Consider the following 18,319-nt stretch of genomic DNA (forward strand, 5'->3'; position numbering starts at 1 on the left):
ATGCCCATCGCCCTCCTTGGTGGCTCGCTGGGTCCCCCCCGGCAATGCCTACCCCATTTTTCCAGAGCCGTTTCTGGGTCTGAGGTTTTTTCAAGGTTTTCTCAGCACACTGAGGCCATGCTGCTGGGGAGGCAGAAAACCCACACGCTCGAGATGAAGGGAAAAAAAAACCAAACCACTTCTTGTGGACTGCACTGATGAGATGGGCAGACTGATCTACAGGCTCAGCTCTCCATGAGGGGCAAGCCCACAATCTCCCATCAAGCTCCCCCTCCTCCAGGTCATTAACGCCACGGTCGGAGGCAGAACCCAGCGAAGTTCAGGAGCTCCCTCACACACTCCAACACTGGGCTGGATTTTTTTGGCCGTAAAAGCTTTTTTCCTAATATTTAACCAGCTGCAGCCCCTATGCCTCATTCCACAGCTCCTGCTTTCGTGCGAAGCTCCCCAGCTATAAAGGAGAAGGAGACGGGAAGGAAGACGTGCATGGGCCGTCTCGGTGACCTGCTTTCCAAAACAGGATGGTTTCCCCCAGGAGGCGTCAGCAGCTCTCCATGACGTGAGGTTTATTATATTTAATCACATTCTTGTAGGGTCCTGGTGAAGGCCAGGAGAATGGGTTTATTACTGCCTAATATTCTGTTGCTTTTATTTTAAATTAATGGTTTGCAGCTTTTTTCTTTTTCTTTTTCTTCTTTTTTTTTTTTTTTTTCAAAATTTTATTTGAACTAAAACAAAAACATATTCACGTAAATTAAAGATGCTGATGAACAGAGAGAGAGGGGAGGCTATTTATGGAGCTTTTGTTTCCATACTCCGCATCCCAGCACAGCTACCCATCTGTCTGCTCTGTGCAACAAAGGAAGCCGCATCAGTGAACAATATTATGTGGGTACAGAGGATAAACAGGGTACTGGAGAGATGCACGTAGGGCCAACAAAGCACATATCTATATATTACAGAGAGACAGGCTGGACGTTAAACATGCCTCCAACCGTATGCCAAGACCTACAAAGGTTCCCATCAGGGCTTCTGCTGCCATGAAGCTGCAACTCGTCTCTTACTCACGTCCTCTGCTTGCTCGATTTTTACTCTATTTTCAGCAAGTGAAAGCCCAATTTATCTTTCCTTCCATCCTGCATGGTCAGACCTCAAAGGGACGCTATTCCTCTCAAAGACACAGTATAAATAACACCTTTGAGCTGACCTTCTTCCAAAGGTCTGGGCTGACTCATCCGTGTTTTACACCCCAGGGCTGAAGCGCACGGGCAGCGCTCCGGCTTCGGCCGTGGGAAGGAGTCACTGTCTATTGCAGCGAGGAAGGGGAAAGCAACGCAACAGAGTCTGGCCTGAAACACGCAGGAGAAATGTGCACGGGTTTTGGCAGGAACAGCCCGTGTCCTGTAACTCATGGGCTGGTATCAAGAGGGACCTAAGAGGGGTGAAGACCCCCAGGGTCACGACCCTGCCAGGGATGAATTTGGGGCATGGAGAAGAACTGCTCCTCTGGAGTGTCAGCCCTGACCAAGCAAAGCAACTTCACTGCCCTTCTTACAAACCCAGGAACATCCCAAACATCTGAATTTCTTATGAAAAGGGAGCAGGAGACACTTTGCAAGGAGGGATCTGTCACTGCTCAGGTGCTGCCTAGCATCTCCCTCATCCCCACGCTTTGAGGGCACCAGGCTGTATACCTGCAAGAACCAGGACTGTGCAAAGTCCTGCTGATGAGATGAAACCTTCCCTGGGGTGAAACCCTTCTCCTCATGGAAGGCCAACACCTTCTTAGTTCAACTTACGCCAACATGATGCCTAGGACTTGTCACGGTCCCCGAGCTAGAACACGGAGGAGCACAGAAGTCCCACCAAGTCCTCAACCACGCCACTGCAGCCACCCAGGACACACCATCTCCACTGAGCTACCAGGCTCTGCTGGCACACACAGAGAAGCCAGAGGCTGTTGGGAAGACATCTGACCTTGAGCACGTACGTAATTCTGCCGGCTCCGCAAGGACGAGAGGGAGGAAGCTTCCTCATCCCTCCTCCCAAAACCGACCTCATTTTTTTTTGGCATGAAGGAAAACAATTGCCGAAATGCACACACACCTGTAGCAAGGTGAAATTGCCATTTTTCTGGGACAGCAAAGGGATCTTTCACAAAAGGAAATGCCTCAATTTTTGCAGTTTTTAAATATATATATATATGCACACATATCATCCATAAAAAAAACATTAATCAAGCAAGTAAGTTAGAAATTAAGCAATACATACATGAGGCTGGACCCAAGAAGCTGGTATGTTAATTAATGCTGAGCTGGTCAGACCCTCTGCAAGCTACAAATTAAAATGATTGGTTATCAATGGGGTTAGAGAAACAATGTTTAACATATATCAGCAAAAGCACAATTTAGGAGAAATAAAATGAATGAACCCGAACAGTGCCACCTTCCCCCTCCCCTGGGTTACAAGGTTGAGGTCTCCCCACACAAGGCATCCTTGGCACGAGAGCAGGGTTTGGGTTTTCACTGATGTTCATCAAATGGGACTGTGTTTGAATGGTTGCAGAGAATAAATGGGCTACTAAAGGGAAACTGCCGCAAAAACCCCACATTACAGAAAAGCTGTTAATATTTCTCAGTGCGGGACAGCATCTCCTCCTGCAGACACTGAGGGCTTGCAAACACAGTGAGCCAAGTTCATCGCAGGAGCCAGGGAAGGATCCGACCCAGGCTGTTTTTAACAGAAAGGGATTAGGAGAGCTCAGGACCAAGATCTGGTACAAACAAAACACCGAGCACAAGCACAGTTTGTCCTTGGCAAACCAAAAGCTGCCATCACCTCCCCCTGCCCTGGGCAGCAAGCAGCAGCTCTGCTTCTTTCTTGCAAGGTGTGTTTCCTTCAAGATGGAGAAGGGGGAAAATTAGATGTTCTCACGAGAAAATAGCTGGGTTTGAGCATCAGGCCAAGCCTGACGGCACTCCCGCTGCTCGCCAGCCCGGGCTGGTCCCTGAATGCACTGCTTTTGATCCCATTGAACCAGACCTGCATCAGACCTTGGGTCAAGGTGAAAACACTGCATTTACAGCTGCTTCATGGGGAAGAGATTCCCCTGGTCTCAGTTCCCATTAGGACGCCCATGCAACAATAGGAGAAGAGTGAGAGACAGCTCCTCTGTGACTGTTTTATCAACAAGTAGAAGGAACAAATACCTGCTCATCCCCTGGGGCTGCAGGTGGACCTCACGGTTGTCCTTCCTGAGCTGCTTCCCATGGGGATGAGGACGCAGCAAAGAGCATGGAGAACAAGGGGAGGCTGTGGGTCCTTGCAAAGCCCTACTCTGTGTGCATCTCCCGGAGAAGCAAACTAGAAGGTCTTAGACTAGGAGACCTTGCTACAGAAAAGTTGCCTTCCTATGCATTTTAGAAGCTTCTTTTCTTCGCATTCAGTAACCATGATGTGTCCAGTTCATGTGCACGTAGACTTGTTCTAAACAGACCTCAGGCTGAACTTCTCACCCCACTTGGATGAGACGGACAACACACTCAACAACCTCAGAGCAGAGGGGGTTTGTGTCTGTTTGTTTTCTCTATTTCAGATGAGGACAACAAAGTGATCCTTTGTTCCAGTCATCCATCAGAAGAGGGACCACAGCCAGGCTTGGCAAGGAGGGAGAAGGGCTTTGGAGCCACACAATGAAACACACCCATGCACACACGCACGGGCAGGAACAATCCTGGCTCCTGCTTCCAAGGTCACCACTGGAAGAGCACGCGGTACGGAGACTGCAGCCCTGGGCAGGGGCTCCTGGCCCAGGATCCATCCCCTTTCCCAGGGAGAAGGAGTAAGATGGCCTCTGCAGACTGGGACTCCTCCTTCACCCTCCAAACCTGGCCCCAGCGGGGAGCCGAGCGGGGTGGAGGGACCCCGATGGCTGCGGGGTGTCAGACCACCCAAGCACAAGTCCCCCCGACCCCTGCCTGCCACCAGGAGAGTGTGGCCATGGGAGGAACAGCATTCAGGGCCAAAATTTAGAGGTTAGGGAGGGAGACGGTGGGAATTTTGGCTTGGCTTTTCATGAACAAGCTCTCTCCTCCTCCACTCCCCAAACAAAGGGTGAAAGTGAAAGACAAACAAACAAACAGAGAAGAATTAATCTGGGGTCAAACCGAATAATTCAATTCATTGCAGGGTGTTTTGTTTGTGAAATGTTTCTTTCAGTAAAGAAATGTCAAAGCCTTCCACTTTGAAACCGCTGCAGCAGAGTGTTTTGCCTTTGCCACATCCCTCTCCCCCTTCTTCCCCTTTTACCTCCTGTTTAAATGGTTCCCCAAGTTTGATCCGAGTTTGTAGATGCTTTCAATAGGCTTTAAACTGCCCCAGGGAACAAAGTATTTATTGCAGAGCCGGGTCCCTCCAGCTGCAAACCTCTGTCTCACTCCTTCCTCTGGGACCTCTGTGCCAATCCACCACTGCTGGGCAGCAGCCCCCGAGCAGCAAACACTGTGTACACCTGTATAAAAGTCTGTCTGTGTCCCCATCCATAATTTTTGTCCCCAAAAGGCTGATCTGAGCAGGTTTGGTAACATCGTGATGAAGGAAGAGCTGAGCTGCTCCATATGTACCAGCCTCAGGAGCACCGCAGGAAACCCAGCTCATTACTCCTGTTGCCCACGACTATTTTTGGGGAAGAAGGCCCTGCCTTCAGGTCTGGGGACATTGCTAGGGAAATATTATTCTGACCTTTGCTGGACATTTAAAAAATAAAAATTACATCATGCAATACGTGGTGTCATTTATTTTGGTTAAAGGAAAGTCAAACATGAGCAAGAGCTCACCTCACTTTGCAGCCTAAGGCTGAGGCACCTCATTTTGGAGAGGCCACAGGTGCCCCCCTTTACCCACCTCTCCCTCGCTTATTGCCACAGCCCTCCTCTTCCTCACAGGCATCCTCAGAGGCCAGAAGGTCGCTCACCTCTGTCCTCCGCACCCACTGCCCATAAATGCCTTCCTGGATGTTTTGCTAATTGTTGGACCGAGCCTGAGTCCCCTAATGACGAGGTCTGCACACAGGAATGGGGAGACGGGCTGGGTTTCCGTACAGACAGATTTACTTCTGCACATCCCAGCCAAAAGCTGCCTGGGGGAGCAAGTAACAAGATGGAAAAGATACGCGGGATCACCTGCAGGCAACTCTCAGGAAGGGCTTTTGAACAGGCAGCCCATGGGGCAAGCCTCGGGGAGCTCACAGGAGATCAGCCATCACCAACTTTTCCACCCCAACACCAACCGGGACCACAGCTTCCTCCCCACTGGGACTCAGACCAGGATGCTCCGTGCCCGTATCTCCAGCAGCACAAAGAGAGGGACCGACGCTGCAGGAAGATGCATCTTTCCCCCATCTGCAGCCCCAAACCCAGTAACTGCTCTCCTCACTCGGCAGCATCTCCAGGGTGGTGACAGGTCCTCACCTCCACCGAGAAGCAAACAGTGGTAGAGAAACACTGAGGATCCGGCTGCCAACAACCCTCTGTTCCCTGACAGGGGCCCCATTTTCTAGTTGTCCCCTTCCAAAAATGCCTCTTTTGCCTCCAGGTTGGTAGGAAACCTCATTGCCTCCTGCCAGATGTGAGCCTGGCCACCAAGGGCCACCAATGGCCACCTCCGGGTCGCAGAGCTCTAGCTCTTAGCAGAGTTGTGTCCCTGCTGCTGGGGGCACACAAGGTCCCCGTGATGGATCCGAACCTGCTGTGGACACAACAGCGGTTCTAATTTTCAAAGCAAGTAGTGGATGGAGAGCCAGATGTACCAAGGATGAAGCACTGATCTATGTACCCCTCCATGGTGTGTGGGTCTCCATCAGGTCAAGGAGCACCCCAAAGTCTCAGGGAAGAACTTCAGAGCCAGGGAAACAACGTTTTTCCATGAATTTGGATAGAAAGCACACAAATTTCCAAAGAAGGATGAGTGGTAGGGTGTAATTCAAAAGACGGATAGACAGTTCTGGATCTGGCATGCCATCAGAAGCGCCTACAGCTTCTGCAGGAGCACTCAGCTATTGCACCGACTTTAAAAACTGGAAAGGGGCAGAACATGTGTTTGGACAAGAGCATCCAGAGCAAAGCTTTGGAAAGGATGGGAGCTGGAGGAGGGTCCGGGACTGCTACTTTCCTTCCTCCCATCACAACCTGCTCGTGGGCGACCCACCAGCCCAGCCCTGAGTCTGAAACGGGTGCCCTTGGCCCTCAGCGCAGCCCTCCCTCGCCCCTCTCCTGCCTGGAGCTGTTTGTGCCGGGGTGGGAGGAGATTTGGGGAGCAGGGCCAGATCCTGCGGCGCCTGCGGTGACGGGGTGCGGCTCACGAAGCGACGGTTGCCCTGCGATGCACCACCACATCTGAGGAGGGGATTAATTCTTGTTTGCAATTTCAACAGCTCCGCCGTGCCAGGGCACTGCGTACACACAATAACAGAGCCTCCAGCCTCACTCCAAATTAGGCTAATGAGGAGCAGGTTTCGGGACGGGCTCGGAGGAGAAGCTGGCTACCCTTCTCCTCCCACCTCTCCTGTCACCTTCTGCCACCTTCGATGGCTCTGCAGACACGATCAACACCCAGCACGGTGCTGAGCTGCGCTTGCAAGAGGTCCCTGCACCCCACAATCCTGCTCTGCCTCCCAAACTACCCCAAAATACCCTGCCCAGCTGCCTTCGCCTCCGGGTCAGCATCTCCAAGAGGTCCCCCAGCGATGGACGGGGCCAAAGCGCCACCTCAGCGGTGATGGGGGTTTGCATATTTGGTTACTTAGATGCAGATGCACACGTGTCCACACAGCACCTATGATCTCTGGCTTGCACACCCCATGCCACCAACAAGCATGTTCACGGTTAATGCTCATCAAAAGATGGAGAAAAAAAAAAAAAAAGAGCTTTGAAGAACAATTTTTCATTTTCTTTTCCAAACTAACTGCAATAAAAAAAGGTGGAAGCCAAAAGAAATTTGAAATTCTGCCATTTTTGGAGCGCAAATGTAAGAAGAGTGTGAGCCCTGGGTTTCTCTTTCTTGCTTTGCCCTCACCTCCAGGTGCAAAAAAAATGGGGAAAAACAGCGAAACGGTGAATGGGTCTCGGGGGAAACACTGACAGTGAATGAACTGCTGCAAAATTAACACAAAAAACATTCTTGATTTTTCCTTGCTAGAAAATAAAGAGAAGAAACTACCTAAAGAAAAGAAAAAAAATCTATAAAATTCTCTTTTCATTAAAAAGCCGTGGCAATCTGATCAAAGCATTTCAAGTGACAGTGGGCACGGCAGGGCATCTCCTGCAGGCAGGGAGTCCCCCCCAGCCTGCGCCACGGGTTTGGCGCACCCCAGGGTGCTGCTCCCACCCTGCCCATATAGCCAAGGCAGAGGTGACGGAGCAAACTGGGAGTCCCACCAACCCCGTAGAGCTCGAACGTCCGGCGCAACCTTGGCCAGGCACCTTCAGCGCCAGTTCACAGAGGACCCCAGCTCCACGCCAGCCCCAAGCCGGGGTCCCGCGGTGGCCGCGGTCCCCTCTCTGTACTCAGCAGAGCCTTCGCCTGCGGCTCTCGTAAAGGATATTTATGGGAGGAAACTTTCCTCCCCTCCCTCAAAAAAGCAGCCACCGGGTTAATAAACCGCTGGCAAAACAAAGCAAGGGAATTTCCATTAAGTAGAGTAAAAGGGTAATTAGCGACCGGGCTGAAAGTGCCCGCCTCGTCCTGCGTCGCGGCAGCCAGGGCCGGCGCTGAGCGCAAGCCCCAGCCGTCCTGGCTCCCAGTGAGAAAGCAAATTTGGGTCAAAACCCTGGGTTCCCAGAGGGAATTGCATTTCCCTTTTGTTACCTCGACCAAAGTCACAGGAGATGGAGCAGGAGCGACTGCGGGTCTGGACCCCACTGAAGGCAAAGGCACAGAAAAATCAGGGGTGGGAAATGGCGCTGGCAGATGAAGGTCAGAGGAGAGGAAACGTTTCATAAAATCAGTTGCATTTAACAAATGGTTTTGCCATCAGAATAAGGCAGCGGAGGACCAGTGTGGAGAGGGTCATTCTGATGCTCTCGAAGAGCAGTATTGCGCATCGGAAGCGCTGCAGGTTGTTATTTTGCTACACATCACCACTTTTACTGAAAACTGACCAAAAAAGAAAGAAAGGGGGAGAGTTTAAACTGTAGATTTCAGAATATGGGGGGGGGGAAAATTTAGTCAAACCAAACTGAAAGTTGGGTAGATTTTTCTATTAAAAAATAAGAAATTTGCCTTCACAGCTTGCCGGAGCTGCAGAAGCAAAACCAGTCCACACATTGCATTGCTGCCCCATCTGTGGCTGTGGGTCAGGAGGGGGCCAGAAAACCCCTCTGTCGGGGGTCTTAGCCCGTGGCTAAAGCAAACTCCACCTGGCCTCTGCCCCCCAAGCAGCACCTTCCCATCCTTCACACAATCTCTGTCTGTGCCTACCACCGTGGGAGCAGCAAACCCATCCTGGGGTGCTTTGACCCTTTTCTGGGGATCCACCCCACCCACAGCTCTCTCTGCAGAGGGTCTTGCAGCATTGGGGGAGGCACCGAGTGCCACCGGCTTCCTCGGCGCAGCAAAGGGACATCGCTTGCCCAGCATCATGCAGCTAATCAGATGTAAAGGCATGACCTGCACCCCAATCCTCCTACACACGTTATTCCCTGAGCCCCTCAATTTTCTCCCAAGTGCTTTCTGCGCTAGGCTAGAAAAAGGGGTTTTTTATTTGCAGAAGTGAAGGTTCCTGTTCCAAGACTCTTTTTGGTGTGTTTTTTTACAGACATGCTCCAGTTACTTTACTGATACAAGATGAAGCACAATTGTAAATTATTAAGACAAATCTGCAAATGGCAGGGGAATGGAAAGCCAATTAGGTTGCCAGTAGTATTTTCTGTCTGGAGTTGCTTTTTCCTTTCAATGACACTTGTTCACTTGGGCCAATGTTTTCAAACTCCACTGTCCAGTTCCTAATTGATGCTGAAGCATCTGAGGACAAGATGCCAGCATGCCAGGGAGCTGAGCATATGAACGTGGTGGGGAACCCAAAAAGCCAACTCGTTTGATGTTCCTCGCTGCAAGGACTGTGGGGTGACCTCGCCTGAGAGCACCAACCTGGATCTCATCAGTGCTTGGGATAGGTAGGCATGAGCAGGGCCAGCTGCAGTCAAGACCGCAACAGGCTGGAGTCCCACACCCACAGCTTTTGCCGAGCACTGGCCAAAATCTTGATTTTTCCTTAGCCCAAAGCCTGAAAGCCTTGAACTGGGCAGAGGCTGCAGCATGCAATTCGCGCTCCCGCTTAAGCAATGCCTGCTCAGCCGCCGGGAGGACTTGAAAGGCACAAACCCAAAGCAGACAACCTAGCACGAGGGATGCAGCAAGGAGAGACGTGCAGCTCCAGCTCTGAATCTCCAGGGACAGCCTGATGCTGGGACCCCAGTCTGAGCCCACCTTGGGACCCAACCGCAGATATCTGATGGCACAGATCAGTGGATCATAACGTCCTCTTGAACAGAAACACTGAGGTGCCACCAAGGAGATGAATAAAGAGCAGAAGCATCGACGCACAACTTATACATCTTGCTTTTATGGGCAGTGAAAGGCGAGGCAAGAGGCATACCCGAGAGGCAGATCTCTTACAGAAAGCTCAGGCTTTTCTAGCCTGAGGTACCATGCAGCGCCCACAACCTTTAAAACAGGGAGGAAGGAAATGCCAGCACATGTTAAATACACCAAAGGGACTAGGAGACCATGAAAAGCTCCACCAAATGCCTCTGACAACACTTTCAGCTGCTCCTGAGCCATCAGGCACACCTACAGATTTGTGCATCACACACGCACACGTCAGCACTGGCAGGTCTCTGCCTCAAAGAGGACACATCTGCTGGCGAAGAAACCCCAGGGCTATAGAAAGGTGAAGCACCAGCAGGGCCAGTGTCACCAGTGTGCCCAGGCACCTTCCAGCTGTGCTTCAGGAAGGAGGAACAGCAACCCCAGTGGCATGCCCAGCCTGACCCATCTACAAGGGACAGCTGAGACCCGTCAAACTCATGACACAGAGAAGCTTGCTTTCTGCAACAGCAGCAACACGTCCCTCCTTCCCTGCTACAGCATGTCCAGTTCCCACCACCACGGGGTAGTCTGCAATCACAGACCCCACCGTGACCCTCTGCAGAGTAACTGGAGCCGCTAAAAGCAGCGAGTGGGTTTGGAAGCAGCAGTGGATCCTGCAAACAAAGAGCAAAACTGGGGAAAGGAGACCTGCCCACGTGGTTGTCGTAAGGACGGCTGAGCCTCAGGGAACCTTTGCTTCCAGTGTGGCCTTGGGGAAGCTGTCCCATCTGCCAGCATCAGTTTTCCCTCTCCAGTGCTGGGGCAAGTCCCCTCAAGGCTGTCAGCTCTTTGGGGCAGTGAAGGCCATTTCCAAGAGAGTATCCCACACAGCAGAGCCCTAAGGGGGTGACTGCAAACCTTCTTCAGCCTCAAACCAAACCATACATTTGAGGAAGAGACGCTGAAGGGAAGAGCCTGGCATGGAGAGAATCTATTGTCTCTTCTCCAGAAAAGCAAATCTGATGCCTCATCTTAAACGCAAGGGAGAAGGATGAGTTTGTCATGGCACGGTGGAGGAGAGGGGCTGAAAACAGAGGTGAAAGCTGCAGAAGGAAGGTTACAACCAGACATGACCTCACATCTGCATCACTCTCTACCCCAGCCCTGTACCCACACAAGTTCCCCCATATCATGCAAAGTAAGAAACCAGTGTCTTCCCAACCGCTGCAATTTTTTCCATACCTGGACAGGAATAAGAGGCTCTTTGTCATCGATGTCAATTAGGACGTCATCCCTGGGCGTGAGGCTCACATCATCTGCAATCAGAGCAAGCACAAGCATGACCAGGACATCCAGCAGTTAGAAACCCCAAAGCCGAGCCACCTTGGGATCAACTTCCAGGAGCGATCTCAACCTTGCCCAGAGCCTTCACACCAGCCAAAGCTCATGCTCGTGCAGGTTGAACAGCTTGGCCAAGGGACATCCCATCTCACCAACCAACCCCAGAGCTAAATTCCTCCTTGGCACCTCCTGGCCATTTTGTATCAGACCTTACAGCTGGGGTGAGCTTAAAGCAACACATAGAGTGACCCCCAGCTCCTCCTGGAGAAAGGCTCAGGTGTGCAGCCAGCGTGGTCCTCGTGGCAGCACGTACCCGAGTGCTCCTGGGGACCATCCATCTCCTCTCGGTAGGGGTCACAGTAGAAGTCCTCCAGCGAGCGGATGGTGCACTGGCCCACCACGGGCCTTCGGCCAAATGGCCTGTTGTCAATGATTTTGACGATGATGGGGGGGCTGTACAGGCTCTCCTTGGGTAAACGCTGTGGGGACAGGGGAGGGAACATGTAACTATGCAGAGTGGGGAGGAAAGCAGCTCTGCACCTCCCCAAAGAGAATCGAGGTGGAGGAGGACAGAATTAGCTTCACCGTAGGATGCTTTTTTTTATGGGAGGTCCTTCCCAACCAGCTTTTCTATGACCCCATCACTGCAGGATGGGGACCAGGTCCTCACCACTTCCATGAAGAGCACACAGACGTCAAAGTTGGGGTTCTTCTTGACGTTCTTGATGACGCAGGACTGCACGAGCTGGCCTCCGCACTCCACCAGCAGGCTGGGCGAGGTGACGCTGGCCAGTTGGTAGCTCTTGAGGTTCCTCAGCCCCCAGGCCAGGATCTGAAGGGTGAGGGTAACAAACAGCAAAGACTGAGCCAAAGGTCTGCCTCCAGGTCTCTCACTGAGCTTCTCAGCCATGGAGGTAAACCTGAAAGTTGGCCCACCATGAAGGAGAGATGAATCAACCATGTAGGACAGCTGGTGCTGGGAGAAGCCAGGTCATACAGTAAGCGTTTCTCTGTGCGCACCAATACACCAGATCCACAACTGCTTATCTATTAATGGAGCATCTCTGTTCTGGGCAAATATCACCCTGGTGTGATGCAGACCGTCCTTCTAAAAAGCAAGTGTGGTCCAGGGCTGTGCTCTGCCCTAGAACTTGACTGCTTGGTGAGACTCATTCTCCCAGCAAGACAACATTTTTTGACAGATAACCCATGAGCAGAACCAGCTCCCAGCACTGGTGGGACTCTGTATCCACAGAGTCTGGCTTCGATCCCATTTCTGGGTCTCATCCCCCCCGTTAAGGACACACATTCAGGGTGTTACTCTGTGAGGGGGAGAGCTGCGTCGTGCACTCCCCATCACTCACCTCGATGGCCGTGCGCTGCAGGACCGGTTTGATTCCTTGAGGCACCATGTAAATGTTGGGCTCCCGCTGGGGCGGGGGGTACGGCAGGTCAGCATCCGCGGACTGCAAGGGAGCAGAGATGCAAAGGGCACATCAGATCGTGCCACGATGGGACACCAACCCCATCATCTCCCCTCCCCACACCGCGTCCCCCAGAGTCTCCTTCTCTGCAAAATTCATCTCCCCCCAGAAGTCCAAGACAGCTAGACAGGGGCACATGAGGGCTGGGGGGATGAATGTACTTGCAAACTGTTTCTCTCCCATTGATCTGACCCTGGAAAAGATCAAAGATCTACTGCTGAGAGCGATCCCTGAGACTTTTCCAAGGGAACTAAGAGGGATCTGCCCTCCATCAAGGTTCAGCCTGCTTTAGGGGAGGAGGGGATGAAACCACATCTATCCCACACCAGGACCACAGTGAGACACTTATGCAGAGGGATGAGGAGAGGGGACGAAGCAGCAGCAGGGGGTTAATTAGTGAAATACAGCTCCTTGAGTTGGACAGAGTGAGATGCTGTGACCAACTCCTGAAAAGCAGCAATTCAGAGTGGGCAGCACAGTGGGACAGAGGGTTGGCATTGCCTCCGGATGCAGGAAAGGGCTGTCGTTCATACAACAGCTCAGCTATAAACCATAACTGGCAGCCGCCAAGCTGCCGGCTACAGGACAAGGCTCAGATAAAGCTGTCTATGCACGGTGTACACAGAAGGAGATTTTCTTCAGGATAAGACCAAATCTGGACAGCAGGTGAGGGATTCAAAATTTGCCTTCAGAGGAGGAAAGCAGGGAGCCAGACTTCCCCAGCCATTCACAGAGGACGGGCTCTGAGCCCTCCCAGATTTTGGGTTCTCCTTGACCTGCATCTTTGAGTTCAGAGTCACTAAAAAGCCAGGAATGAAAGCAAAACCTCTAAAAATGCAACCCTCAACCAAGGGCAGTTGGAACCAATTTAGGAGACCGGCATTCTTTTCAGGCTGGAGTATTATTGCATTAAATTAAGTGTGTATATGTATTTCAATTATAGGATTGGTTCAGGTTTATATATGTACGTATATAAATGCTCTACAAAGGGATTTTTCATGGTGGCATGTTAGATATACTAGACGCTAAGCTTTAATTTTCATTGGCAGTTGCTGGTGGCTGCTGAATCAAGCTGCTTGTTAGCTGAAGACTTTCGGTAACTCCATTTCGGGGCAGATGTCTGAGTTCCCACATGGGGCAGACGGTAAATCTGGGGCAGGCAGTCCTCCCTCCAGTGGCCCACATGCTTGCAGAAATGGTTAGTGCTAGCAGGGAAAGGGAAGGTTATCTGGGAGGTGAGTGCCTAAAGAGAAGGGAGAGGTGCAGACCGTCCCCAGCATCGCTTGGGTGCTCGGCAATTCTGGTAACCCACCTACTTACCCAGAGCCTTAATTTCAGGCTGCTCAGACATTGCACCATCAGCATGAGCTGATCCTTCCTTGGGGTAGAGGAATAGACCGAATGACCCTTGAAGAGCTATCCCAGCTTTTGTGACCTGTAGCACTTAGAGCACATCAGGTGCCTAAGCACAGACTGAACCAAGAAGAGCCTCAGTCTGTCCTTGTATAGTGACCTACATTCAGTTCTAGCTTTAAATGTGCTCAAGTTGCATTTAAGCTGCATAATAGAGATGCAGAAATCACCTAGCCCATCTCCAAACGCCAAGGCAGGCTCAAACTCCACACAGCCCCTGTGAGACAGCCGCACAGTCTGTTCCCAAAAAGGAAGGGGGTTTTTCCCTATCAGGGCACCTAAATCTTCACTGATGCAAATATCATGTGTTGCATTTCCTTGTCATCACTGGACTAAAGATCATTTCAATCCTTCTATCCTCTGGCAAAACTGTATGGGAAAAGGGGAAAGCCTTGGGGAAAGAGCTCCTGCCTGTCCCCCGTCCTCTCCAGGTTCGACAGCGGCTTTGAAAGCCAACAGTGCACGCTTGGCTTCTACCACTGCAATGTCTTCAGTTAACACTAGCCGTTTCTAAGTCCTTCTCAATCCCTGCTGCTCTCCTGGTTGTTTGGCAGTCGTTCCCCTGGGTCTCACCTGAATGCACAAGCATTAAACGTTTCACCAGATGGGACAGAAATGAGCAGTGAGTCCCGGGGATGAGGCAGGAGCGGGGAGGGTGCAGGGTGGTAGTGGGGAACAAGCAATTCCCAGACACAGCTCTCAAGCCAGACACAGCAGGCCGGATGGAGGAGACAGCCATGAAAAGACCTGTGGGGTCTGCTGGCAGCTGGGATGGTTCGAACAAGGACGAGTCAGAGGGAAGCAGGGTGGAACGGAGCTCTGGAGATCTAGTCCAACCCTGACTTTGATACAGGGTTGGAAGCGAGATGAGCGAAAGTGAGCACAGATCAGCCCAGTCAAAACAGTGGCTGGAAACGTCTCCCAGTTTGAGTGTGCAGCTGGGCCAGCTTGTTTCAAGAGGGGTGTAAATCCCAGTGCCTGGAGGGGATCTAGCCTCAAGAGGCTGCTCCCATTTGCACCAAACAGAAATGCAGTAGAAGGAAGCCTGGTGCCAGCCTGGTTGTTCAGATACATCATGAGCCTGAATGAGGCACATACGAGCCAGATTCTCCATAAGGCTTGTTATTTACTGCTACGGGCACTGGAGACCTCAGGCTGGCATCACTCTTTTGGCTGCAGCCTCAGTGGGTTGCTCTGGATGGGGTTTCTGCAGGGCAGGTGGGTCAGGCCAGGCCATGTCTGAAGGAGCTGGTCTCTCTGAGAGTCTCTGTTGGGACTTTGCTTGGTTTCTGGGCACAGGCAGAGAAACAGAGGAGAGTGTCTGAGCATAAAAGGTACCCATTGGAGGAGCCCCTCGTAGAACAAGGCAGGGGTGCAGAGCTGTGGAGTGCCCCGTCCAGAAATGGCAGTAGCAAGAAATGGAGGAGAAAGAGCAGAGAGATGGTTATGTTTACACGAGCTCATCCATCTCAGCGCACACGGAGCACAAAGATGAGCCCCACACCATCAGGAAAGGCTGCTTGGGTGGAAGAAACCCATCTTGCAAAACCATGTTTATCCCATCCAACCCTTCATGGAAATGTGGCCGGGCTCTTTGCATGCCCCAGGTCCCTCCTAGCTGATCTCCCAGACTTTGGGGTTAACTGGCTCCTAGGGCCACCACAACACTCACATAGATGTGCCCCTTGTCAGCTCCCTGCCTTGTGTTTTCCAAGATACCAGCCTACCCTGACACTGCTTGGTTCAGCCTGTGATCTGCTCTGCAGGATGCACAAGGTCTGGGTAGCAACTTTGACAGGTTGCCCAAGCAGCAGCTGGGGATCCTGATGAGAGTATTTCCTTCAGAGCAACTGGAACAGTCCAGCACAGTTCATGGTGAATTCCCCATGAAAAGTTGCAAACTTTTCAACTGGGATTTCAGTTGAGGTCCAGCCAAAGGTCAGCCCAGCATTTCGGCTGTTGCATGCTTTGTTTGGAAGGGTTGAGCACCAGTAAACCTCATGCACACACACATCCCACAAAGGTTAAATATTACCCGACATGCCCTGCCATTGGGAACAATTCCTGGGTTAAGCACAGAGCCCATCTACCCTGTCCTGCTGATGATCACTTGTGTTATGAAAATCCTGATGCTATTGGCTTGACTCGTCTGAGAAGAAGTGGCTGTCCCCTGTAGGCACAATTTTAACAATCTCCAAGATGAAGAGACAACTACATCTGAGAGACTCACCTCATCCAGGCTGGAGGACAGCTCACTCTGGAGAAGAGAAGGAGAGCACAGAGTTAGAGCAATTCTCATCCATAAGCCCATCCTAGACCTTATAACTGTAGCTGATAACTGAATAGGAAAAATTATGCTTTCCAAGTTCCTGCACACCACACGCCCTGAGGTTTAAGAAGAAATCAGTGCAGGTGACTTAAAACCATTTAAAATCCAGCATCAGTTAATGCCTGGGCTGCAGGGTAGGAAACATGCCGGAGCTGTTGGGAAGCACAGCCCTTCATGATGGGAGTGCTGAAGTTATTGCAAGGCAGGAAGGCAATGGTGTGTTTGACACCTGAGGAATTACGTCTGGAATGGGATACATTCGCCCTGTCTTACGGGTCAAAAGTGAGCTCTATTCACCATCAGCGGCAAGAAACTGGCATCTCTACATGGGGATTCCTTCATCCTAAAACAAGTCCCTAAGACAGGATGGACAAATTGCCTGCAGAAGCAGGGCTGCAAACACAGAGTCCACTGCAAACCTCCGCAGGAGCAGCTGATGGTGCTGGGACCCAGCAGCTCTGTTGGGGCAGGGAAGGGGACAGATTGAGGAGCATAGAGCCCAGGAGCTGCAAACAGGAGAAAGGCATTACCTCGAAGCCAGGGATGTGATGGACAGCCGGCTGTGGAGAAAAAAACCCACACATTTTCCATTTGCACTCCTGGTGCTAACACAGCTTTATCTGGCAGAGAAACATCAGTCCTCCCATAGCCACACGCTGCCCCCTCCATGCCCAGTGCTGGGCTCCAAAAAGCCTGAGCGAGAGGGCAGGGCTCTCCGTCCGACGACAAGGCACGAGCAGAGCCTCGAAATCCCCCCAGCTGCTTTCTGCTAGGATCAAACGAGGTCCTTGGAGAGGGGATTCCTCTCCAAGGTCTTCCCCACCCAGTTCAGCAACTTCTGCGGGGGTGAGGAGGAAGGAGAGGCTGCGTGCAGGTGATCTGATGCCCCATCCCGGCAGCAGAGACGTCCCCTGACCCCCACCCAGCAGCCCCTCACTGGTGCGGCAAGGCTGGTACCCAGCGCATCCAACCCCGGCGGCTGCAGCAGCATCGTGGGCAGAGCGCAGCATCCCTCCGGGAACAGAGCTGGGACCTACGGCGGAGGGAGGGAAGAGGGAGCTGCGGGATCCTCGTTCCCAGTTAGCACCTCGGGGCTGGGAGGGAAGAACGAGCCTTCCAGTCCATCCCCTTTCCCTGGCATAGAGGCACATCTGGGCTGCAGCCAGGCGCCGCGGCCAGTGGAAAAGCCAGAGACGAGAGAGGCGAGGGGGTGGTGCGTGCAGGGGGACAGGGAGGGTTGGGAAAGCACACGAGAGCACGCTGGGCCACGATAAGGAGCCTCTCCTGCCCGGGCTGGCTCCGAAGAGCAGCCTCCTTCCCCCGTGGCTCATTACATGAACGGCCAGCACTGAGCGCAGAAGCTTGCTGCAGGAGTAACCGCCCGCTTCAGCTCTCATTAAACCCCCTCCGGAAATTAACTCTGAGCAAAGGGCAGCAAGCCGGGGCCAAATGCATCAAGCTCTTCCCGCGGTGTGAAGGTGCCGAGGCTCCGAGCTCAGCACCGCAGCCGGCCAGGCAGCTGTGCCTCCCGAACCGGTACCCAGCAGCCCAGGTTTCGGTCCGGCACCGAGCCTCTTCTCGTTGGTCTCGCTAAATGCCTCCCATCGCACGGCTGCGGTGCAGCCAGCGCTGAGCATCGCAGCTGGGTCTGCTCAGAGCAGCCGTCCTGGTGAAACTGAGGACGGGCAGGCGTAGAGCTGCTGAGCCCAGGCGGGCGTCACTCAGCGTTGGGCAAAGGTTGGATCCTGCTGGGTGCTGAGAGGCTCCGAGGGAAGAAGCCAGCATTGCAATTAGAGACAGGATCAGGTCCGGGTGGGGAGCTCACCTTCTCCCTCTGAATCAGCTCGAAGGCAGCCAGCAGCTCCCCGACGTTTCTGTTTGCCTTGATGACCGGGTGCCAGGAGAGCCGCGGCGAGCGCACCAGGCTGGGCTTGCAAATGCAGCGCCCCATGAACTCATCTGCACCCTGAAAGGCAATCACAGGCACAGGGAGCTTTCTTCCCACCCCACTTCCCAGAGGAGTCCATCACTATGCACCCGCATCTCATCTGAAACCCCGACACTCAACAATCAGGCTCAATGTCTGAACCAGTATGGGACCGGTTCAGAAAAAAAGATGGGTTTGATGCCCATGTAGACTCAAGCTTTCAAAGTCCTCCCTGTAACT

General features: G+C 52.4%; 1 protein-coding gene across 8 annotated transcripts in view; it reads right to left on the reverse strand.

Annotated features, from left to right (window-relative positions):
* Positions 1-18,319, reverse strand: part of DYSF (dysferlin) — a 107,756-nt gene that overhangs the window by 44,936 nt on the left and 44,501 nt on the right. For 4 of the 8 annotated variants that reach the window (XM_049795797.1, XM_049795774.1, XM_049795790.1 and 1 more), the window contains 9 exons: positions 17,978-18,118; positions 16,683-16,712; positions 16,054-16,080; positions 15,162-15,203; positions 12,291-12,392; positions 11,597-11,758; positions 11,240-11,405; positions 10,828-10,901; positions 2,272-2,334 (listed from right to left, as the gene is read on the reverse strand). In XM_049795797.1, coding sequence (XP_049651754.1) covers positions 2,272-2,334; positions 10,828-10,901; positions 11,240-11,405; positions 11,597-11,758; positions 12,291-12,392; positions 15,162-15,203; positions 16,054-16,080; positions 16,683-16,712; positions 17,978-18,118 — 807 coding nt within the window. The remainder of the gene's footprint in view (positions 1-2,271; positions 2,335-10,827; positions 10,902-11,239; positions 11,406-11,596; positions 11,759-12,290; positions 12,393-15,161; positions 15,204-16,053; positions 16,081-16,682; positions 16,713-17,977; positions 18,119-18,319) is intronic. The other 4 variants (XM_049795826.1, XM_049795816.1, XM_049795806.1 and 1 more) reach the window with 2 other exon arrangements.

Source organism: Accipiter gentilis, chromosome 3 (genome assembly GCF_929443795.1).
Source record: "Accipiter gentilis chromosome 3, bAccGen1.1, whole genome shotgun sequence".
Taxonomy (NCBI): Eukaryota; Metazoa; Chordata; class Aves; order Accipitriformes; family Accipitridae; genus Astur; species Astur gentilis.